Source organism: Phalacrocorax aristotelis, chromosome 18 (assembly GCF_949628215.1).
Source record: "Phalacrocorax aristotelis chromosome 18, bGulAri2.1, whole genome shotgun sequence".
NCBI lineage: Eukaryota > Metazoa > Chordata > Aves > Suliformes > Phalacrocoracidae > Phalacrocorax > Phalacrocorax aristotelis.
In genome coordinates, this window is record NC_134293.1 from 49,186 (window position 1) to 73,292 (window position 24,107).

General features: G+C 39.1%; 2 protein-coding genes across 3 annotated transcripts; both read left to right on the top strand.

Annotated features, from left to right (window-relative positions):
- The first annotated feature begins 18 nt into the window (after positions 1-18).
- On the top strand, positions 19-3,620 carry MRPS17 (mitochondrial ribosomal protein S17). Of its 2 annotated transcripts, none has more exons than XM_075113081.1 (3): positions 19-90; positions 1,449-1,595; positions 2,899-3,620. In XM_075113081.1, exons 2-3 carry the CDS (start codon positions 1,473-1,475, stop codon positions 3,187-3,189), a joined length of 414 nt encoding a protein of 137 aa, XP_074969182.1. In that variant the 5' UTR covers positions 19-90; positions 1,449-1,472; the 3' UTR covers positions 3,190-3,620. The 2 variants fall into 2 exon arrangements, with proteins under 2 accessions (XP_074969182.1, XP_074969180.1); XM_075113079.1 differs by having other exon boundaries at positions 28-105.
- Positions 3,621-5,688: 2,068 nt separating this feature from the next.
- On the top strand, positions 5,689-20,773 carry NIPSNAP2 (nipsnap homolog 2). The gene is made up of 10 exons (XM_075113076.1): positions 5,689-5,955; positions 10,276-10,415; positions 10,494-10,539; positions 13,352-13,446; positions 15,423-15,493; positions 15,898-16,038; positions 16,464-16,495; positions 17,770-17,864; positions 18,694-18,777; positions 19,557-20,773. Exons 1-10 carry the CDS (start codon positions 5,741-5,743, stop codon positions 19,619-19,621), a joined length of 984 nt encoding a protein of 327 aa, XP_074969177.1. The 5' UTR covers positions 5,689-5,740; the 3' UTR covers positions 19,622-20,773.
- The last annotated feature ends 3,334 nt before the right edge of the window (positions 20,774-24,107 follow it).

Here is a 24,107-nt window from a genome sequence, read left to right on the forward strand (position 1 = left end):
CGCTGCCGCGCGGCTCTTCCGACTTGGGCTCCGCCCTTTCCGGCCCCGTTTCTTTAAGGCCCCTGAGGCGCGGCGGTAGTGGAGCTGGCGGTGAGGGGCATTGCGGTGGGTTCGGGCGACGAGAAGCTGTTCTCTGGGAGGTGGCCGAGGCGCTGAGCCGAGGTTTAGCGCGTGTGGGACAGGGCCTTCCTCTCAGCTCTGCTGGCAGGGTGGTTGCTGAAGCTGGTCCGGTGCAAAAGGCTGTGGAGGTCCGGGGTGGGGGGAGAAGGCTCCAAATGTATTTGAGCTTCCTCTTTTGCTTTCTTCCGTATGAGGTACACCTAGCCTGGCTATCTAGTTCCTGTCTTCTTGATAGCTCCGTAGTGCTTTGCGGGTGTTAATCACTTTGCACACGTTTGCCTCTCCCTGGCCTGGGCCCTGTGTGCTTGTTGGTGGTTAGCCTCTCTTTACAGGATGGCATCTCACACTGACTCTGTCTTCCAGGCCTGTGGGTCACAGTTAGGTCAAGGATAGTAAAAACAACCCGGAGAATTGCTGCTTGAATTATTTAATCCTATGGATGTGGCTCTGTATCCCTAAAATTTTCTTTTGATGTGTTGCAGCATCAAAGCAAGCATGATTCAGTGTTACAAAACAAATAGATGGAGAATTCAACAGGTGTTGGTTGTGCTTAGGAGTACATAGCTGGGTGAGAGAGAGAAAAAGGTCATTAGTTTTCATCAGTTTTAATGTTGGTTCAAGTCTTTTAATGTTTAGCTATATATTTTGCCTGTGGCTCTTGCAAGGGTGGTATAGAAAGCTCTTCCTATTTAAACAAAACAAATAGGGTAATAGAGTATAATTATAGGAAAGAACTAACTCAAAAGTGTTTGCACTTACTATAGGTCAGACAAGTCCCTGATATGTCACTTATGCTTTGAAAACCTTATTACCTTTCTTAGGTTTCGTCAGCTCAGCTAATAATGAGATGCATGGAAGCAAATTACTTTCTGACCAGAAGTTATAGGCTGCTCCCTGTTTGAGTTAACTCTGGTTATATACAGACCTGATTAACTATTCCAGCAAAAAAAGCTGCTGGTATAGGAATTAAATTTGTAATAATTTCCACAGCTAAACATCCCTATGTTGTGTATGTAACAACTGGTATGATTCAAAGGAATTTTGTGGCCCTTGTGGGATAAGGTCTTATCCTCATGCTGTTATGTCCATTTTTACTGCCATCCTGAAGTAACTTCCCCTGGTAATGGAGACATGTTCATATCCTTTCTTATACTGTAAAACAAGGCTGAGATCGTGCAATATATGGAGTTTTGAACTGCTTGCATCTACTCTGTTTTTCCAAAAAATGACCTAATTAAGCTGTTAGTCTGAAATGGAAATAATTATTTTGGTATTGATCAGAAACTGGTTATTGTTTTTAAATAACATGTCTGCTTGCTTGTTGCCAGGCACTGGATGACCATAACTAAACAATGTCTGTACCACGTGGAGCTGTCCATGCAAAATGGATAGTAGGGAAAGTAATAGGAACCAAAATGCAGAAAACTGCCAAAGTACGAGTGACAAGACTTGTGCTAGATCCTTACTTACTAAAGGTAAAAGCTGGTTAACAACTTGTCTTGCATGGTGATTTTTGTACTGTGTGGAGGAATGTTTTATTGATTTTATTCTTAGAACTTTTGATAGCTCTTTACAATGCTAACTCCTTCCTTAAGGAACTTGCATAATGATTTGGCTGTGGGGATGATGCCAAGGATGTATTGTGAGGATAATTCTGTATAGATTATCTGCTAAATGTATTTCTTCAAAGTGTTTTGTAAATGCACTTCGTTTGATCTCACCTGAGAAGGTAAGTTTTTGTGTTTCACACTTTAAATTTAATTTTTCATATTGATTTGGAGTATGCTTTGTTTTGGAAACTTGATGTATGAGCCACTTTTACAATAAATTTTGTAGCAGTTTTTCTGTATGCATAATTGTAAACATTCTTAGTATTTGAATCTGTACTGTGATGTTCTATGAAAGCTTTGTATTTATCACTCCTTGTCAATGCATTTCAAACAGGGAGGTTAAAATTAGTATTTTATCCATTTTTAGATAGGGAAACAATGGTACATATAGGTGGAATAACTTGCCTTTGGTGACCAGAAGGTTAAGGTAGATACAGGATTACATAATGGGTCTTGTGGATCCCAGTCCAATACTTTATCCAGTAGAAAAACCTGTTAATTTCTTCCTTTAAAGAAAGACTCTGAATTCTGCCATTCCAATAAGAATAAATACTGAATTTGTATATGAAAAAAAATTGAGCAAGAGAACTCTCAAATTACAAACTTCCAAATACTGATTTCAGGGCTGATGAACTTTAGCCATATTAGGATGAATAAGAATTAATATCAGTTCTTGAAGCATGGGCTGCACAGGAAAGTCATTCAGCTTGGAAGAGCCAAGGCAGCTCTCTTGCTGAAGCAGTGTTGATGTGAGGCATCCTAAGGAGGGGAAAGGCTAACAAAGCAGAACTAGAGAGCACAGTGGCTAGTGCAAAGTGGTGATGCTAGGAATGGGAATCTATGTTAAGTGAAGAGCTTGTGGATACAGGCAAAAATAACATGTTCACTATAAACAGCTTTTTGTACTTGGCTTTTTCTTCCTCATCGCCTTTTCTACTGGATTGGTTAGCAATAACATCCTGACCAGAGATTGTCAGGGAAGTGTAGTGCTGTGATTTCTTTGGACAACAGTAGAGTGTGCTGTTGCATTTCTTGTCGTGATCCAAACTGGATCTCACTAAAAAAGACGTCTCCTTCATGAAATTTAGTTTGTTTTATATTAACTCTATATTTGCCAATTGCTTGATTTTGAAATCTAATGTCAAGGTTTCCTTTTTTCTTTCTACAGTTCTTTAACAAACGAAAAACCTATTTTGCCCATGATCCATTGCAGCAGTGTGTGGTTGGAGACATTGTTCTTCTGAAAGCTTTGCCTGAGCGGAGGAGCAAACATGTGAAACACGAACTGGCTGAAATTGTTTTCAAGGTTGGAAATGTCATAGATCCAATAACAGGAAAGCCCTGTGCGGGAACCAGATTCCTTGAAAATCTGTCAGATTCGGAAAGTCTGACAGAGGCAGATACTACCTATCTAAGTGAAAAGCTTCAGGAACTTAAAGTTTGTTCAACAGACAAATAGTGGGGAAAATATTTAACAGAGGGCTTTTCAGCTTGTTTCTGTCAGGGACGTTTAGGGCCCTGCTGTTAAATGTTTCAGTGAAATCTGTAGTGAAAATACATAATAGTAAATATAGTTGCATATAAGAACAGATGTTACAGATTGATAGGCATCTCAAATCTTTAAATGAAAATACAGAGAAAATGTGAGTTTAGTGTTAACACTTCATTTTTTTGCATGTAGTTTTGTCCCAAGCCTTGACAGTTTCAAAAGCTAGCTGCCAACTTGAAATGACTCTTTTGTATTGAGAAAGACAAGAATGTAACTATGTATGTTTGGGAGAGTCGTCATATTATTTGATTGTTCTGTATTTCAGACAGGCTTTTGTGGTTTGTAGGATTACTTAAGATAATGCTATTAAACCTTTTGAAAGGAAGTGTAGAATTTTAAAACCAGCTACCTGCATGTGTCCTTATTTCCTTTTACAATCACTCATACCATGTTATAGTATCTTCTAACTTTCAAAATCTCTAACAAAAACACAGCCACTTACCTTTATAATGGCAATAAGGTGAGAATAAAAACTTTGGGTAGCTAGCATGGTTGCTTTTGTAACCTGTCCAAAGGAAGTATTTTATTCTGGGAGAGGTGGATCTCTTTGAACTGCCAGCAGGAAGTAGAAGCTGATAAGAATACAAAGCCAAGAAAGTAGAAGTAAAGATGGCTAGACTTAGTCTCATTGAGAAACTTAATTGAAACAACACATTTTGGGAGAGATACAGGTACTGATTTGCTGCATACTTTAGTATGAAACTAGAAGGCCATAGTAGTTAATTATTAAAGATCACATTATCCTGCTACAGCTCTGGGGATCTTGTGTCCTGTCTCAGAAGACTTAAAGCAAACTAAGAGTATGCAGCTGTTACAGCAGCCTTGTGTTGCTGACTTTCCATTCAGATCTAAAGGGGCATCTGCCTCAAAAGCCAATGTTTGTGGGGACAGCATTCCATGTCCCTGTGAGGAGTGCAGTGTATTATATTAAAGCTATGAGAAATCCTTTTTCAAGCGTCTACCTATGTCATTGGTCTTGGTTTAAGATCAGAAGCTAAACAAGGTGTATCTGAGTAGAGTTCCTCTGACCCAAAATATCTTTAAGACACTGGGCCAGCTCATACTAATAGCTATCAGTTGTGTTCTCCCTTGGTGGTGGTGTAAATCATTTGCACTTCAACTTCCTTCACCTGCACCAAAATAGTTTCAGCTGCCTGCAAACTGCTAACAAAGTCCAATTAAATTCATTATTTGGGCCAGAAACAAGTAGAAACTTAAATTTTCTTCAGTGCTTCAAACCAAAAATACTGTTCTTTGAATGCTAGTTCTCAAGTACTGTCCTACATGTCAGATCAATAAGCTGGGATGTCAAGACACCTTGATTCAGATGTCTCTGTGTAAATCAGTAATGTGAACATGGTCTCTGACTTTGAGGAAGTGTCTTAAACATATGGCTGTAGATTATTCCGGTTGATATAGTTGAAGCAGTTTAGTAACTGTAGCTGGCTGGTTAAAGGCCCTCACTGAAGTGGAAGGAAACCTGCGCTCTGACTTCTGCCTGAGCGAGTGTAAAGTGTGAAACTTCATCCCTAGCAGAGATTGAGAGAAATCAGATCCAGGCCTAGAATGTGGCCCTGGGCTGTAGGGAATACGCTTAAGCTATATCCAAGCAGGCAGTAAAGGAACTTGACCTTCAGTACTTAGGGTATGAGTGTTCTAATAACTAGACATACGTTTATAAGAAATAGGAACATTTCCTGTTTCATTAATGAATTATGTCAACATCTAATCAGGGAAGTAAATCTTTCCTGTATTTCCTGTGATTTTTGAGGAGCTGTGAAAGTGTTTCTTTTTTCTAAGATTCATCACAGAAGGTTGTCAGGGTTTTTTTCCAGTTTACGGTAGGCTCTCTGAGGGTTGCTTGAGAACTCAACATGCTGTCAGATCAAAATGTGATTAAATGTACATAGTCTGAAGTGTAACTTGTTTTTAAAAGAATGATGGCAGTTGTAGGTCAAACCTTTTTTTAATGAGGCACCATGAACCTTGTACTTTACTGATGTTGAAGCACATTGCATGTGCTAGCCTCTGACTTACTGGTATAAAAATTGATTAAAAACTGACTTGCGGGTATAAGAATTATAAAATGGCAATGGAAAATGCATAGCAAAATGATATAAACTTTGTATGTGCTGTGTAGAAAGACAAGGCTTGTGCATTAACTAGGTTTGTATGTTTATTGGCTGGTGGGTTTTAGAACTCTCCTTTAACTATTAGCCTTAGTCTGAAGTTATTTAAGGATCTGATGCTAGCACAGACTGTGAGTTTAGCCAGGTTAAATACTATAGTAGCTGGAACAGTGTGAAGTAAGCATTTCAGCTATGCGTGGGTGAAAAATTTATTTGGGGAATAAGAAACCAGTTTCTTCAAAAAACGCCTGGATTTGCTCTGACATGTTTTTCAGGCGAGACCCGAAGGCAGGGTTGGGGTCACCCCAAAAAGCGGGGGGGGGGTCCTGCGCATGCGCACCTGTGCCTTCCCCGCAGCCACCCACCCCTTTGGCGGCGGTGCGCCCCTCGCGTCCGACGGCAGCGCTGCAGCGCTCAGCGCCCCCCCGCCCCGGGCCCAGCGGGGAGGCGGCCGGAGCAAGATGGCGGCGCGAGTGCTGCTGCGGCGGAGCCTGGCAGGAGCCAGCGCCGTGCCGCGCCTCCCGCCCGGCGGCGGCCTGACCCTCAGGTGAGCCCTGAGGGGGAGAGGCGGGCGGGAGAGGGCCACCGAGGGAGGCTAGAGACGCAGCCGACGCCGCCCGCGCCTCCCCTCGCCCGCCGCGTAGACACCCCTCCTCCCCTTGCCTGACTGGAAATGGCGTCCCTCTCGCCGGGGCAGCTGACGGGCCGGGCCCGCGGCCCTCCCGTGGGGCGGGGAGTGCGACCCGCTCGGGGTGTTCTTCAAGGTCATGGGCCCCAAGGCCAGCCCCTTCCCCTCCCTCCCCCAAGTCCGCCCCTGGGTGGGGATGTGGCCGCGCCGCACCTCTGCCCAGCCCCGCCGGGGACGGGGTGCCCGCCATCCCCTGCTGCCTATCCCCCGGGCTTAGGCTGCACGGACACCCCACCCCTGCAGGCAAGAGGGTGCACAGGCACACCACGGCTACGTATCGCCGGGTTTCGGGGTGCGCAGCCACCCTGCACACACGTATTCCTGGTGTTGGGTTTTGTGGATGCTCTGCACCCAGATATCCCTCCAAGATCGGGGTGTACAGCTACTCTGCGTCGCAACTCCACCAAACAACAGCGTGCACGGCCATCCTGCATCTCATGTCCTCTGGTGTTGGGGTGCGTGGCTGCAGTCAGCAACACCCCTTGCTGTCAGGACACACAACTGCTCCGCACTCATGGTGCCAGGTTGCACCCTTACCCAACATCTGTATTTGCCTCAGTGTCAGGGTGCATGACTGTGCACACCACCATCTTCCTGCCTTCATGATGCACAGCTACACACGGACCCAAGCCTGCGTGCACCCCTTGAGTATTAGGGCACATGTGTTCATATTTCCCTTAGAAGCTGGCATATGTGTGCACATGCACGCAACCCCCAGGTGTCAGGGCACATGCACAAACACACCTATCAAGTTTTGGGGTGCAGACATTTGCATGCCTGCATGTCTGACGTGTGAAGGGTCAGACACATGTATACCTCTTGGTTGGGTGCACACACATGCACAGCTCTCAGGGCACAGATGTGCATGCATGCACCTTGGGTGTAGGAAGCAGACATGCTCCCTGAGTGTTGGAGACATGGAGGTGCCCAAGCTGGGATGGATCTACCACATTTTTTCCTCCATTCCTTTGAAACAGGGAGAGCTGCTGTCTCAAGCCTCAGAATGGGCAGTAGTCCCTGTGCAAGACTAATGGCATCACTGCAAGCAGCTGTTTAAAACAGGAGTGGGGAGAGTTGTGGAAGAGCATATGTTCTGCGATTTTATGTGCATGTTTTGGTTTTTTTTTTGTTTCAAATAAACTTTGTTTATACCACAGATCAAAAACTGTCAGTTATAGACAAGTTTTTTTTCTTTCTCTTGCAGGCAGATATGGGTTGCTACAAAATCTAAATATTTGACCTGATACATCCCACCCAGTTTATATTTTGTGCTAAAGCAGAAGCTAAGTGGGATAGAAGTGTTTTCACCATTGTTTTTAATCTAAGCAAGCTATTCAGTATTATTCTTCTGTTTTCACAGCCCGATCTTTGTAGCAAGAAAGCTAAATAATATTTGTAGGTTAAGAACTTGCTAGCAAAGTCAAGCAGTGCCTAAAAAGATTGCATGAAAGCTCTCTTTAATTAGTACTGTCCCCAGAAAATAAAAAATTGTGAAGCGTCATGGTAATTCCATATAGCGTGTCTGCATTCATTCTATGTGTATATTCACATTTTTGTTAGTGGTATTTGCGTTTTGGAACAATATCTGTTGTACTTGGAACAGGTATTATACTATTGTGGGGCATAATGCTGAGAAGTTAGTTAAAAGTAGATCTTCTGGATGACAGGTTAGTTTTGAACTAATTTGTGGTTGATGCTCACAGCTGGCAGTCCAAAGACATGAATTTAGTCCCTACTCTTCAAGAGCTAATCTTGGATGCGTATTGCCTGTGCAAGCGAACCAGTAATCAGTTCAGGGCTTCTTGATTTGTGGGTGTCTAAAATGACACCAGTAGCGTAGGACTTCTCTGAGGATATGGATTAAAAATAAGGCCATAGCATCTCAGGTTGGGTGCACTGACTCTCTGTTCTAATAAACTTCAGCTGTTAACATTCTTTATTGTAACGTAAAGTGTATATTTAGATGGATAGTCATTTGTTAGTCATTGCTCATGAGGAGCTTTACAATTGCTGGGTAGAAGGTTTTACATAAAAGTAAAGTATTACTCATTTCATTGTATTGAAAATTAAAAATACCTCCAGTTTTAGGTGCAGTCATGAGGCTCTCCTCATATCAAAGTAATTTGCTTTTTGGTATTAACCCTGTAACTCCAGCTTACTCTTGCTGCTGCTGAAGCTGGTTCGCAAAAAAGCAACGTGATTGTTTGTCTCTTTCATCTTCAAAGTTTGCTGCAAACAATAATACTCATAGCAGACTGTTTTAAATACTAGTTTGCTAACTCCATTTTATAAAGGGGAAGAAATGGCAATATTACAGATCTGAGCTGCAAAAACGAGCACTGCAGGACTGGGAATGAGTTCTGTTTCCCAGAGCCCTGTTTGCAGTCCAGTGAGTGTTAGTGCTTACTTTAAGGGAGCTTTTTAAAACAACTTGTATTTATTAGGTGGGGTTTACCCCCTATCATCTGGGACAGCTTGTGTTCTTGTGGCATCTGATGTAGATGTGACAACACAACTGCAGTCACCTGTGCCTTGCCTCTTCCAGCTGAGATCAGAGATACGTCTACTCCAGGCAGCGGTGCACCCTCTATTCTAGCAACAGCCTTGTCATGGAATGCCCTTTTAAATGCTTGCACTCAGGAGTAGCTGTTTAGCTTTCAGCACAGTAACACGTTTGTGTGTTTGGCTGTGGCCAAAGGTGGCACCATTTTCAATAAATAGACCAATAAGGCATTTACCAATTACTTCTTAACATTGAAGGTCATCTCAGCTGCAGTTGTTCTTCTGGTTGTTATTGTTTCTTTGCTATTAAATACTTTTCCTTTGCTCCATCCTGCTTCCACAGGGTGAACCAGTTCATTATGTTATTTTCAGACATTGGGACTAAAAGATTGATTGTTGAAAAACCCTGCTGGTGTGAACTACTTTTGTGTAATGCAGCAAGCATGTTCATGAAGGTATTTTTCCTGAAGGAAGTTGAGCTTTTCTTTCCCTATTTTTTTCCTTAAATGATTGTCACAAACATCTGATATCTGGAAGACAGCTTTATAGCTGAAGATTGATAGCGATCTTCTGGATCTCCTAGTCAGTAATTAAAGGTGAAAAGTTGACTTCTGAGGCAGGAAAAGGTTTAAATTTCCAGCTGTAGCACTACATTTTTGTATGTCAGAGAAATATTGCAGTATCTCAGCAGAAACCCCATATCAAAAACAGGCATATTAAAGGAAGTGCTTCTTGTGAGAAAGAAAGAAAAGCATTTGAGCTTGGGGTCCCCTGTCCTACATTGTAGAGAACTGGTTAAATACACTGGCTTTCTTGTCCTTCTGCACAGTTTTTGGTGATTGAGGCATCTTCTGTCAGCTGGAAAAAAGAATAATTCCTTTAACATGTCATTTAGAAAGAGCACAGTTACCAATTTAAATTTTTTGTGTATTCTGTGCTGTAAAGAGAAGTGGTATTATTTTGGAAGAGTACTTGCAGAAACTGCATAAAGATCAGATTTTAAAAAGACAGTGAAATTATTCTGTTTCAAAGAAAGGGAAATTGTGAGTGTTGTACAAAGAATGGGGATCTGCAACCTTACATAGTACATTGCCAGAATTTGGAATTGAAATATTTGCAGGTTGGTTGTTTCCTGCCACTCGCAATTTTTCCCAAATTAGACGATCATTATGTTTTTAATCTTGAAAAATGTGCTATTTAACTTTTCCTTTTTAGAGCTATATTTAAGCAACATAGGGACATATGGTTGCTACTTTTCTATTTACACTGCACAAATTTTTCCTTATGCACACTGTCTTTTTGCTCTTTTTCATTCGTCTGTCTACATCAAGACAGACCCAGCCTTCTTGAGCAAAGACACTTGATTAAAAAGAAGGTAAAGAGGCAGCAAAAGCAGCCATCCACCCATTCCTTGCTGTATGCACAAAGAATAAAAGTGGACAGTGTATGATTAACAGTTCAGCTCTGTTTGGTTTGTGAAAGGGTAAATCTCAGTGGGGAAGGAACTACCTTTAACTTGCTCGGAAGTGGCTCAATGGAAAGTTTTAGTAACCGATGTGTATGTAACTGTGTGTTACGATACTGTTTGCATTAAACTTGCTTGTGCCTATCTTCCGTGCGTTGCAGGCATTTTCTAGACATGCTCAGTGACAGTATAATGTACTTGTTAATATGTAGGGGGCTGGTATCTTCAGCTAGCAGACCTCGTGAAGACAGTTGGTTAAAATCGCTATTTGTTCGCAAAGTCGATCCAAGGAAAGATGCTCACTCCAACCTCCTAGCCAAAAGAGAGACCAGCAGTCTGTATAAACTACAGAGTGAGTGATATTTTCATATTTAACATTAACCTTTCTTTATTCTGTTCCTGCATTTCTCATGTAATGTTGTTGTTTCAGTTCACAATGTAAAACCAGAGTGTCTAGATGCCTACAACAAGCTTTGGTAAGTGTGCGTATTATGTTTTCACATTTTACATATGTTGATTTGATCAGAAGCTGTTCTGAAAATTGGCAAATACCATAATTATTTAGAGGGGAGGTGGAAAAATTCTGCTTTTACTTAGAGGGTATGATGGTAAATAGATAATTTTGTTCTTGGAGGGAAATGGCAAAAGATACTCTTGCTCAGTTCACTCCCTGCCTTCCCTCTTGGAGGTGTCATTTTCCTAAGCTGCAATTTCAGATGGTGCCTTTTGTGAAAACATTGGTGACATCTGTTGGAACAGCTCTCCCCCTTCCCTTAGTTGTCCTACAGTTGCTAGTCCGTGCAAGTAGTTCTGGTATGCTAGCATGTCCCCCTCCAGTTGCCATGTAGGAATGTGTTGAGGGTGGTTATTGTCTGCCTACAGGAAGGCAAGGGAGATTGCTGGTAAGTAAAACTACACACCAGTATTAAATTGAAGTATAACTTTGAGGAGATTTTAAAAACCCAGGGGTTGACTTTCACTCCACTCATCTATATCCTTCTACAAAAGTAATATTACTGAGATTTACTCTTAAAGAGCTATGCAAATCCTTGAATAGGATCTTTGCATTGGGGTGATATCCTCCAAAGGGAGCGGTGCTCTGAGGGTTTTCAAAAAGTTATAGCTTTACAAAATGTATGAATCAGTAACATTTTAAATTTACTATTTAAGGACAAAATTGCAGAAGTACTAATCCTGTTCTGCCTACATAAACACTCATGTGGAGCCAGAATAACTGCCTTTTCAAGACCTGTATGTTTAAACTTGGAAACGTAGTGGGCCTCACATATTTTGAAACAGCAGTGCCTTCTCACTGACAGTGATCATCTTGTCAGTTAAATAAAACATTCTTAGCATAATGATACCTTACTGCAACCAATTTTTTAAGTGTGGTGTATAGGTGAGAACACAGGATGTGCTGGAGGGTGAGGAAGGAGTTCACAACTCCCAGTTTATGTCCTTAATGCTGTTATTGATTGGCTGTACAGCCATGAGTGAGTAGGTCATCTCTGTGCCTTCATGTGTTCAGCTTTGAAATGGGGCTAGATAACCTAAAAATGTTTTCCTTGCTACACAGACATAGAAATCCACTAGAATATCATTCAATCATAAGGTATTTGTAGCTTTTTTGTTAAAAAAATAAATACACAGAGAAGCACAATTAGCATTCAACCAGCTTTCTAATTAAAAGCTTAATATAAATATGTGCAATTTTGCAAGACAGGGAACCACTTCTCCGTGTTATCTCTTGAGCTACCTAAATGTTGTGTGAAAGCAGAGGCTTTTATTTTCAAGGAAAGAGACAATAGCAAAGGAAGAAACTGCTGACAGGAATCAGATGAAGTATGTGTGGTTAGATTTATTCTTTCCAAACCAAAGCAAATTTAAGTATTCCAGGAAAGGAGAAAACTTAAGAATGGAGTAATAAAAAAGCCTAAGCCTCTATAAACATCCCTCCCTCCTCTCTCTAAATTAAAGATGTGCAGGTTAATTCCTTATTCTGTATCAAATCAGAATAAGGATTAGTCATCATGTATTAATAAAGAAATAATGTAATGAAGACAATTATGAGGGGACTTCACGAATCACTGTGATTAAGGATCCCTTCTGAAGAATTAGGAACAGTTATTTTTTAAAAGGAAAAAGATGGTGGTGGCCATTTTTTCCTACAATTTGCAAGAAAATATATTTTAGGGTTATTCTAATAATTCAGCATTCGTGTTTAAGGCTGCATTTCTAGGATCTCGTTATGGTTTGCAAAAACAAACTGATGGTGAAACATCCTTGAAAACATCCTTGGAGAGTCATCCTATCATATTATTTACACTGTGTAGTGAGAAATCTTGAGGTACAAATTGACAATGAGATTTGCTTGAGGTTGCCTGGAAAGTCAGTGGCAGAATCAAGAGGAAAACTTATATCTAAAGACTCTCAGCCTAAGACCAGCCCAGTCCATATTATTTGATATTGTGCAGAGACCTATTGCCTGTGAGCCAAACTGAGTAACAGTGGTAGTTATTCAGGGAAAAATACTAAAAGGCAAAGTTCAGCCAGACTAATTGACTTATTCATCAAAGTCAATGCAATGAAAGCTGTCTTAAGCAAGTCAGAAACTGGTAAAACCTAATTTCCTAATGTTAACATAGGCTGGTTTTAAAGTTTGAAAAAATGTTTGAAATGCTGGAAATAATCAAGCAAAAATTTTGTGTTGGAGGCATTTTTAAGGCAGTTTCACTGTATGCTTTAATGGGTAAGTTGTCTCAAACTAAGACCACTTTCTGAAATGATAGAAAGCAATAAGGCTGCATACTATGAAGTACAGTCATCATTTGATCTACCAAAATATTTGGTTTTGTTCATTCAGATTAACAGAATAGCATTGTAACTGATATAGAAGACTGTCCTTTCCTATTTTTGTGTACTCTACCTCCCTTGATAAAGAAAAGTTTTCCTAAAGCAAATCACCGATGTAGTTAGGCTGCATTATTTTCCTAATGTATTAGACAACCTTTTAGGTGATAGACATAATTTATTGCATTGAAATAATTCTACCATGCTGTGTATTTGGCATACAGTCTAAGAAATGGTGACACTTACCTTACTCTTTCGTATTGTTGTAGTTGTCTTTCCCCTGTGTAGGAGATTTTTGTATTTCAGCGTTCTCTTCTGAAAAGTAGAGCTTGTGAATTTTCATACCATAATGATAAAAGTGTGGTGATTTATTATACATATCAACTGTAGCCTTCCTGAAGGAAATGCAACATAGTGTCTGTATTCCTTGTTTTCAAGTCAAGAGGTGCTGCCAAAGATTCATGAAGAAAAACTCTACCCATGTGCACTGGTGGGGACTTGGAACACGTGGTACGGAGAGCAAGATCAGGCTGGTAGGAGATAGAAGTACAACAGAATGTAAAGCCATACAAGTGAAACGTGTGCTTGGCAGGTTTCTTCTCTTTAAATCATCTGTGTTGACAGTAAACCTTTAGCAGTTTATACAGTGAAGGGGTGTATGCATCAAATGCCAGTAGTTATATTAACATTTACAGTGCTTGCTTTTTGTCTAGTTGAGTTTGACAGTAAAGCATAAATTCCTAAAATGTGTCCTGTTGTTAATACACTTTCATGTTTTCCAGGTGGTTAGATTAGCAGTTTTGGGAAATGCTTGTAAAATGTGGTCCTGTAATATTTTGCGGGCACAGATCATGTTCCTGAATATTTAGGGTAAAGGCAAAGACTTACAAAGACAGAGTTTATCTTGCATTGGCCAGTATAAAAGCTTTACTCAGACTTCCATACTGTAATTGCTGTATGATAATAAAATGCAAATGATTCACACCATCTGAAAAATTATTGCATTGTAAACTCAACAGTAAGCTAGGTCTTTACTAGAGGAAAGTAAAAACATTTCAGTTCGTGTGTATATAATGATGCTGCCTAACAATGCAGATTGAAAATACATTGGAACTAGAAATTACTGAAGAGCTGCTACAGAGGTAACTATAAAGAGCCTAGCGTAGAGAGAAAACCTCAGAAATTTCCTAGGCTCTGGGAGATTTAAGGAATGGAGAGCCACGAATACAGAGTAGTGTACTGATATTTGTTGTGTAGTTTGTTATGTAGCTCCATTGTTAGAGCTATGCTAGTATTAATGTCTTTGCTTCATTATTGAGAAATATACTCATGTACTCATTAATTTTTCCTGCATCACAGCATATTGCAATATTGACACTGAACAAATGTGAAGAAATAACAGTAGATAAACCAAACAATGTCTGAGAAACAATTCTAAAAGTCAAAGGGAGATTGGGGAATGAAGACAATTGAAATGAGGATATCTTAGCCAAGTCTCATTCGTTGCTTTGTAATGTGCTAACACAGACTGTATCTGTAATTGCATCCATAGCCTGCCATGAAAATATTGCAACAGTTCTAGCAGTGTAATAAAGCACATTATGGGGTTTTGACTTGTTCAGTACCGGTCCCCAGGCTGCGTTGATATTAAGTGGATATATCAAATTTGCCCTCCAAGTAAGACAGCAGAAGCAGGCACATTGGATGAACCTGCTATCATAGTGAAGTGCCTTACATTAGTCTCCAGTTCGCTCTCCTGGAAAAAGCACAGGAGTGCTTTAGAGGAGAGAAAATAGCTTCTGTGACTCTTTGAGGTGAAATATCATTGCCTTGCTATATTAAAGTGCTTGTAAAAAAATCTTGTTATGATTTATTAAGGGATTTGTTATGAGTTATTAAAGAGAGAATGCTGTGAAAAAACTCAAATGTAGATACCTGTTCTGAAATTGTTTTTATGGGGAAGACCCTAGCAAATATAACAGTTCTAGCATGTTCAGATGCCTTCTGCTTTTTGTAATGTGTTTACCTCAAAATTAACATTTGCATCATTTATTTCTCGTGTCCTAAAGAAAACATGTTGCCCTTTGTGCTTGAGTAATTTACTGAATTAAAAAGTCTACCCCTGTATTGCTCTTGGATGAAATTGGTATAAACCACATTTTTGGAACTAAGTCATCCTCTTAAATTGAATCTCAGTTTCAGCTACAGTCATGTAAAGTCATCACATCTTAACTAGCAAGGCAACAAAAAGTCGTTTCAGAAATTTCCCTGCTGTCTTCAGAGTAGATTGCAAAGTTTTCTAAGAGAACCCTTTTCAAAAAGCAGATATCATTATTCTTAAAATGTTCAAATGTGTAGTGCTTTAATGAAAATCTGTTGTTAAACTTGTTATCTGATTTCTATTTTTGTATAATTCTGTGATATGAAGAACATTTTATACAGTGATATTCCATAAAATTTAGCACTGGTCTGTGACATCCCTGAAAAAGCTTCCTTTTTTCTGTTTCAGTTCATCTGTGGAGATACGAGGGAGGTTATCCAGCTCTCAATGAGGTCATGAGTAAACTCCGTCAAAATAAGGTAAAATGCATTGATTTTGTTAGAATTGTTTATTTTACTCAGAAGAGAACAAAGAATAGTCAGAGCAAAAAACTGCACATTTGGATACCCACTTTTACTTCAATGCCTTATCGTTTCCTGTACAAACTTAGAAATCTCTTTGGAAGAGGGTTTATTCTCATATTCAGAATACTAGGGTTTAATACCTGAATACTTTATGAAACACTTATACTTAGTGCTGTGTAAACGTGCCATTTGAAATTTTCAGATATGCTGGGGGAATTTAGATGCCTTTACAATTTAAAGGACTTCAATGTCCCAAAACTCCAAGATAGCATTAAAAAAAAATCTAAGCCACTCTATGGTACTGCTCTTTGTTGTTGAAACATAATACACAGTTTGACAGTGATCACATTGTATTTTAGGAATTCACAGAGTTTCGCAAAGAAAGAGGTAACATGCTTCTCTCGCGCAAGAACCAGTTATTGTTGGAGTTTAGTTTCTGGAATGAACCTGTTCCCAGAGAGGGGCCTAATATTTATGAACTGAGATCCTACCAACTTAGAGTAAGTTTAAATTTTTCTTTTTATGTTTTAAATTCTGTACTGTCGTAAAATGTTCAAAGCACATTTATACAATGTAGATGGAAAACAGACCTCATCTTTAAAAATTTGGTTCTTATCAAGGCTGTTGTCCAAGTCACTTGCTCTGAAAGTGTGGGGTCCAAAATGAACACAGGCTCCAACAAGATACTAATATCTAGAGGGCTGAAACCCCTGTGTTTTCATATGAAGGAAAATTCAGGCAAATGTTCAAGAACTAATACAGTAAGTAAACGGAGTAATTGCAGATGATTATAATATGCTTATCACTTGAAGGAGGTGATTTTGTTAATACATAGTGTTTTCCATATGTAAAAGTTGTGACAGCCATCTTAAGTATTCTAAGTTACTTTAAACTACAGCTTTAATGGTCTGTTTTGTTTTTGTAGCCCGGAACAATGATTGAGTGGGGAAATTACTGGTAAGTATTGCTTTAGCGCTTGCATTCTCCTGTGTGAGAGATATATGTTCAAAAATCATGAAGTGGAGGTGGCAGAATGGTACCAAAGCATTTCAGTCACCACGTTAATGGCCTGCTTCGGTACTTATGCAACTTGTAAGATAGTTCTTTGACCCTTAATTTATCCTTTGAGGAACAAAAGAGGAATTCCACATGCAAACAACATTGCGGTTTGGCTTTCCTTCACATAACCCTTTTAGTTTGCTGTAATATAGCAGAAACCATTTATTTTCAGTAGAAAGCACTTAGTGAATGGTGGTGGTTGAGTCCTCGAGACTATGCTGGTCTTTCACAACTTTCACAAGACCGCTAGCAGGTGACTTACTTTTAGTTTAAATGGGCCGTCGTGGCTCTTTTAATCTTTAAAAGTCAAGTTGCTCCTTGAAAAGCTATTGAGCAGCACATTTGTATTTTAATATTTAGGTTAAAAGCATTTGATACAGTCTTCTGTTGAGTATTTGTGTCTGATTTTGTCTTTTTTAAAACCAGTGTAAGTTTATTTCAATTTACATTGACTGTCCTTGCAATTCTAATCGTTGATAGTTAAACATTTTGGAGTAGTTTCCATTATTTTGACAAAGGTGAGGACGTGGATTTTTAGACATATCATTGTCATTGATATAATTTCTTTAATTACAGTAATTTGAATAAAGTCAATTGAATTTAGAATTTTTATAAAATAGGCATATCTATACTGGTAGCCAGTCTGTTACCGAAGATGCAACAGATTTATAGTTAAGAAAAGTATTGATCTTATTTACACAACAAATCATGGAGTGTTGCATAGGACAGCTGTGTAGCAAAGGTCTATGTAAATAAAAAGGTTGTATTCCACTACTACAAAATCTGTGGTAAATGAGTGTGGCAAAGACAATATGACTGAAACTCAAGGTTTTAGTTTTAGAAGAACCTGCTATAAAAATGGCCTGCCACATTTCACTGTTCCAGCAGTTATCTTTATATTCACTCTGATGTTGAAGAATGATTAATGCATGCTCTGGTGAAACTGTAGGCCTCCAATTTTAACTCATTCTGACAAGATACATAGGCATATTTTAATTACCTGGTGCTGAAAATCAGTGTATTGCAGATTTTTTTTCATATCTTTAATTGCTGAAGAGTACTGCAAATACTGTCTAACATCTCAGCTTCCTTTCAACTCTGCTTTCCTTTCAATTATCTCTTATTTCGTACCCAGATCTGCTGTTTTTAATGGCTGCTTTGCTCTTCTGCAGGGCTCGTGCAATTCGTTTCCGACAAGATAATAATGAAGCAGTTGGAGGATTTTTCTCACAAATTGGACAGCTGTATATGGTCCATCACCTTTGGGGTAAATTTGTGTTCTCTGCTTTTTTCTCACTGAGTCAGCCCCTAACAGACTGTTGACTTCACCCAGCAGTCAAGGTTTTTACAAAAGGCAAAAGGAATGTCTTAAAAGGCTTTTTTTGTTTTACATCAGCAGTGCTGATTTTCTCAGTTTTTATGTAGGTAGCTTTATTCTTCAAACAAGCAAGCAGAAGAGAACATTTCATGTTTTGTTCTGTTTCCATCAGTGATTTCCCATGGCCCTCTCTTATAAGGGACTACTTGTTTGCTTTCAGTAACATAAGCATGACAGGCCATGTCCTGCTGTCTCTTTTCTCCATCCTATTCATGCTGAAGTCTGGTTTTTACAGTTTAGTTTCAAGCATCACATATACCACACCTACAAAACTGAAAGTCAAGCATTTATTTACATCATGGTGTTTTGGCTTACTCTGTGTGTCAGTCTTTACAAATGCTTAGCTTTTCACGTTAGGATTGTCTCAACTTGAAGAAGCTCATTGTCTAATACTTATTTTAGAAAATGTGCAGTGTTATCTTCATATCTCGACAACTCAGAATATTATATTCCAGCATTAGAAACCTGACACCACTCATGTAGAACTACACTCTGTTGCATTATCTGTCTTACCTGTGTCTAAGACTTTCTCTTCCCCAGTTCCTTCTGCTTGCGTTGGTTTGGGAGCTTTTCCTTTTTGTGGAGAAGAATTTCTGACTTTTTCCTTCCCGATGTTTGCAGTCTCCTAATTACTCACTGGAATACTTTTAAGGGAGCTATTATTGTGTAGAAGGAAAAGGATTTACTTCTAAGCTTTGTGCTTGTTTTACCTCACCAGCTTACAAAGATCTCCAAACCAGAGAAGATATAAGGAATGCTGCATGGCATAAACCTGGCTGGGATGAACTAGTCTATTACACAGGTAACCTATTAACTTCATTGGAATGTAGACTTTTGTGCGTGCCATCATTTTTTGTCTTCAGTACATTGCACAATGATAAAAAGTTTTGCATCTCTGGTGTGTGTATGTCTGTGTATCGGATTTTCTACTATAAGGGGAAGGAGGGACATTTCAGTAAGCTGTAAAGTGAATTTTGCAATTGATTGTACAAACTTGGAAAAGTTGCCTAATTGCTACGTTAAAGGTAAATTTTTATACAAGCACATCTGTAGAAGAACAGGTTTGTGTAAAAGCTTACGGTTGTGTCAAAAAATTTAGGGACCCAATAGTGAAATTTATCTTTATGTTAAATTATTACCTCTGACATTTCATTAAATACAGGAGCCTTGTTAAATGCATTTCTTTGAAAAGGGAATTTAGACTTTGGAACTAGAAGCCAGGAGGTCTTTGAGATCAAAGATAACTTTCAAAACAAAACTCACAAAAGTATGCCAAGCATGTCAGATTTTGGTTCCATAGGGTGCATTTCAAAGGAAGTACGCCAGAAAAATGTAAGGTAACTTTCATTGTGTTGAACAGGAATAGAAATACTTGTTTTCAAAGGAGCAGACAGATTGCGATTAAAAAATCACTTCTCAAAACTACTATGATCAGTTACAGGAATGTTGGTGGTTACTGATGTCTTGGCACGCACTAGCTAGGAGAGTAATTTTAAGAGAGTAATACCTGTTCAAACTGAGTGTGCAGAACTGCTAATGATATCTGTTAGTGAAATTAAACCCTGTCTCAATTTTTTTCAGTGCCCCTTATTCAGGAAATGGAGTCCAGAATCATGATACCATTGAAGATTTCTCCACTTCAGTAAAGTCACTGATTTACTTGTGCCTACATAGATAAAGTGACAAGTATTTGTCTTAAATTAATTTATGGTATACATTGTATATCATAGTCTGAAATATAAAAGTACTGTATTGAGCTTATAAAAGAGACCTCTTTTCTTCAGAATCTAATGACCTTTTGCTCTTAGGATTGAACCAGGAAAAAAAGAAATACAGGACTGTAATTAAAAGGTTGGTTAATTGAAAACAAGTACAAAGACATATATGAGTTCCTCTGTGAGACAGCTCCTCAAGTTCAGTATGGCATACAGTATTTAATATCTTCTGCTATATAGACAATGCCCAGTGTTCAGTATCAGCAACAGAATGGAGCATTACGGTTGCTGTGGCATTTGTGTAGCATTATAATGACTGCAGATTTTAAAAAAATAAATGTGGGAGTTCTGAAATTAGAAGCTCTGAAGCCCTCAGGCAGCTCTGAAACACACCTAGCTGTTCTAGCAAGCCTGAAACCAGGAGGTAGCTCTAAATTTACAGATAGGCAGTCATTAATTGAGAGTAATCCTGTTTGTCAGGTGATAGCTCATGGACAGAGAATAGGGCATTCTGTTGTGCACAGACTCTGAAGCTTGTTGAAACTAATAGCACATCTGTGTGGGTATCTACACCTGAAATTAATTTTGTGGAATATGACCTATGGTTTTCAAAATGATACTGACAGGATGTGGTTGTTTGAACATTCTGCAGGGAATCAAGTTCAGTTAAATACTTTTATCTCTACAAATAACTTGGAAGTCTAGGAAAAGGGGTTTAATTTAATAAGCAGTCATGACTTCAGACATATGCTTGGTCAGGTGTTTCACTAACTGTACAGTAGGGACTTAACGAATTGATGTGTGAAACTGGCGCATGTTAAGGCAATAGGATTGGCATAAAGCAGTGTACCATTATGTCCAGTTCTATTTTAGTTTCACTTTTAGGCTAGAATATATCAACACTTTTGGTGTCTGCAATGATGTGAACATCTTGTAAGTGAAATTAATACTCTCTCTTTAAAGTGGCTACAAAAATCAGTGTAACATACAGAATGTACAAATCAGTTACTGAATGTCCAGTTTGTACATTTCAGTGAGTTTTCAAGAAGAAGATATCAGTCAATAAAATCCTCTTAATTTTCACATTTTACTGGCACCTTACATGTATTGGACGACCTGTGTTTTCTCTCATCTTACAGTGTTTATTATGGAAGATTTGAATAACTGCATAGAATATTTCAGCTTAGTTAGCCAAAATCATTTCTCTGTGTCAGGGACAGCATTTCCCAGTATTTTGCTCGCCTTCTCCAGAATGAATTTACAGTATCTCCATTACATCCCATTTTACTAAGTGTTCTAGAGGTCATAAGTGCTGTGATGATAAATACAAAGTATTTTTGCTTTTGATTTTTCTCCACAAATTATGCTTAATTTTTCAGGTCTGATTTCTTCTTTTCTTTCCCTGTGAAATACACTGCTCTCTTGCCTTCACTTTAATTTCATCTTGAACAAAGTCAACATTTGATCTGATTCTTGTCTGTTTTCATGTTTTCCTCCTGTTGTCAACTGATTATGGGATTTTACTGTGTAAAATCCTGTACTATATTAGCTTCAAGTTCTCAGCTTGGCTCAGTGGGCCAAGTACATCATTTCAGCTGTTCCTTCTTGTAAATCAGTCACGAACAGTACTGTCATCTGGGGCTGTCATTTTTCCAGACTTTTAGGACTACTGTTAAGCTGCAAGAGGAGAGAAAGGATGACAGTATCAACTTCCAGTCCTTGTTATTTCTCCCAATGTCTTCCCATATTTCTCATTCCTAGAGAATTGTCCTTGTAACTTACCCCTCATAACCAGCAATCTCAGTCAGAGAGAAAAGGCAAAAAATGTTTTTGGAGTTACAGGTTTTTGTGGGTTCTGATGCAGTCCATGTTTCTTACCTTCAGCTGGGAGCACTAGGAATTAAATTCAGTCAGGCAAAGCTCTTGCTGTTTAAGGATCATGAAATTTTGCCTGAATAATAAATCTAAGGAATAACTGGATGTTCTGTGAGGTAACATCATACAGCACAAGTCTCTTCACTCTTTATATACTACCTAAGATCTGAATTCCCACTAGTATTATTGTAATATATTAGGTATGTGCCTCCTGTCATTCTGAGCTTCAAACTCGTGCTTTGGCTGTCGTCTGGCCATTCCTGTTATTTTAGTTACAGATAACTATGTAAACTCGCCGAACATAACACAGTACGTACGTAAGTAGTGCCAGTCTTTTCTTGCTTCCCTTTGCCTGAGCTCTTTCTAAAGTTGGTTTTCCCCTGTTGAGAACACTGCTGTGATTTTCCCTCTTAATTTCATGGCCGAGTCTGCCTTCTTCCTTTGACTAGCAATACTTCAGCATTTCTTAGAGCAGAATTTACAGAGTTCAGAACTGAAGTCACTTTTCAGTGGTTGGAAAGCAGGGAACAGTGACTGGAATGGTCTCTGGTAATCATCAATTCTTGTTCCACTGTAATGAAGACACAGTTACAACTCCAGTTTAGTTGTCCTGTAGTCTTCCTAGAAAAGACTGCAAACTGTTCTTTTAAGAAGTCCCCTCATGCAAATTGAATATATAACGTTAAGCAATTCTGCCTCACTGAATAATCACATTAAAATAAAAGGCTTTATGTGAAGCAGTGTGCCTCCCCATGCTCTTAATCAGGAGACCCACCTGACATGTGCTACTCTCCAGACTTTGCTCTGCTGCGATGGAATATGTTCAGGTAAATTGGTAGCTTGGTTGTAACATTGAAACTTCCCTCATGCTGCTTTATTTCCTCTTATTTTGTTCCAGTATTTTACAGACAAAAGAGCTTAGCCACTTACTAAGCTAAGTAACCCTTTTGCTACCTCCTGGACTAGAGGTCAGGCTTGATATTTGCCCAGTGGAAGGGGGGTGGTATTTTTTTCAAACTAATCAGACCTACAGAGCTGCTGTGAAATCAGTGGCACAATGCCATGTTTCCATAGCACTCAGACTGGCAGAAGATACTGCTGTGAATGTTAACATCTCTGTGGCACAGAGCCTCCTGCAGAGTCTTCCGACAGTGGCATTAGTGAAACTACATATACTTGTGGTGAAGCATGTCACCATGTTTGTAGGACCAGGGCCTGTAGCTATAGCTGATTAGCCGGGTGTTAGATTTTTTTTTCAGAGGCCCTTTAAGTCAATAGAAGACTGTAGCAAATAGAAACATTTCTGCTTTATAACTATAGAATTGCAGAGGAACACACTGAATGAGAGCAGAAAGAGTTTATGCTTGTTCTACTCATACAGTCTTGACTAAACAAAAGCATGATTGTACATGAAATGCCCTTGGAGCTGGCTGAGATTTTTCTCAGGAAGAATTTTAAAAAGATCATCTTTAATACTCCCAGAATAGTTCTGGCGAGCAACCTGCCAACTACTGTCTGTCTTGGGTTTTGTGAAGTTTTTTAAACTTTGTATGCAGATATTCAGTATAGCTGTTCTCTAAAAAGCCATCAGAAGTTTGTTTCTGGATTTGTTTTCTTTTAAACCTTCTACTTCTCCAGTATTTAAATGCCATTGTAACTTCAAGGAATTATTGCCTCAGTTTTTTTGCCAAAAACATTAGATGGTGTCACTGAGAGCTGCCATTCATCACTCTCTGGATCTTTGTTAATGCCTCTTTCCTCTGTGACCTTTCTGATGTCACAGAATGGACAGAACCATTTGATTTAATTGTTGGTGATGCTTAAGCAATTGGACAGGAGCTGTCTCACTGCACCTTGATTTAATCTTATTACTTAATTAATCTAGTGCAGGTTGTGAAAACCTGTGATTGTCTTGTGGAGAGAGTGTGAGATTTTGCGAAGGTAGGCACATCACTTGTTTCTCTTCCTATCTATGTAATATGTGGTGGGATGGAGGAGAATTAGCACACTCAGCCTAGTCTTCAGTTTCCAGAATAATACTGGGACTATTTGTAAGCACCCAGAAGATAAGAGGCTGCATAGATTTTTTTTTTCCCCCAGGACAAATCATGTCATATCTACCGATCTTTCTCCTGTGATGGTATTATGTGGATGGAGGGAAATGGAAGATGTGACATATATTTTAACATTAGTAAAGCTTTTCACATTATCAGAGGTGAGATTCTTATAAGTGAAGGAAATAAAAGTACCATGATGTGTCAGCAAAGCTGGTTAAAAAGACATACTCAAGATTTGCCAGGAACTCGCTGACAAAATGCTAGCATTTATCAAGTGTGTTCTCTATAAGGACCCTCTTGGATCAGACATTGCAGCCATAAAAGACAGATCCTTTAGAAACTAGGATTCATTAGCAGAAGCTCAGAGAAGTACTTACTTAGAACATGTTAGATTTATTTCTAGCACAAACAGGTTAAGGGAGGCTTATCCACACTTAAGGCAGGACGAGAGACTAGTTAAGTTTCACAGTATTTTCTTAATCAGT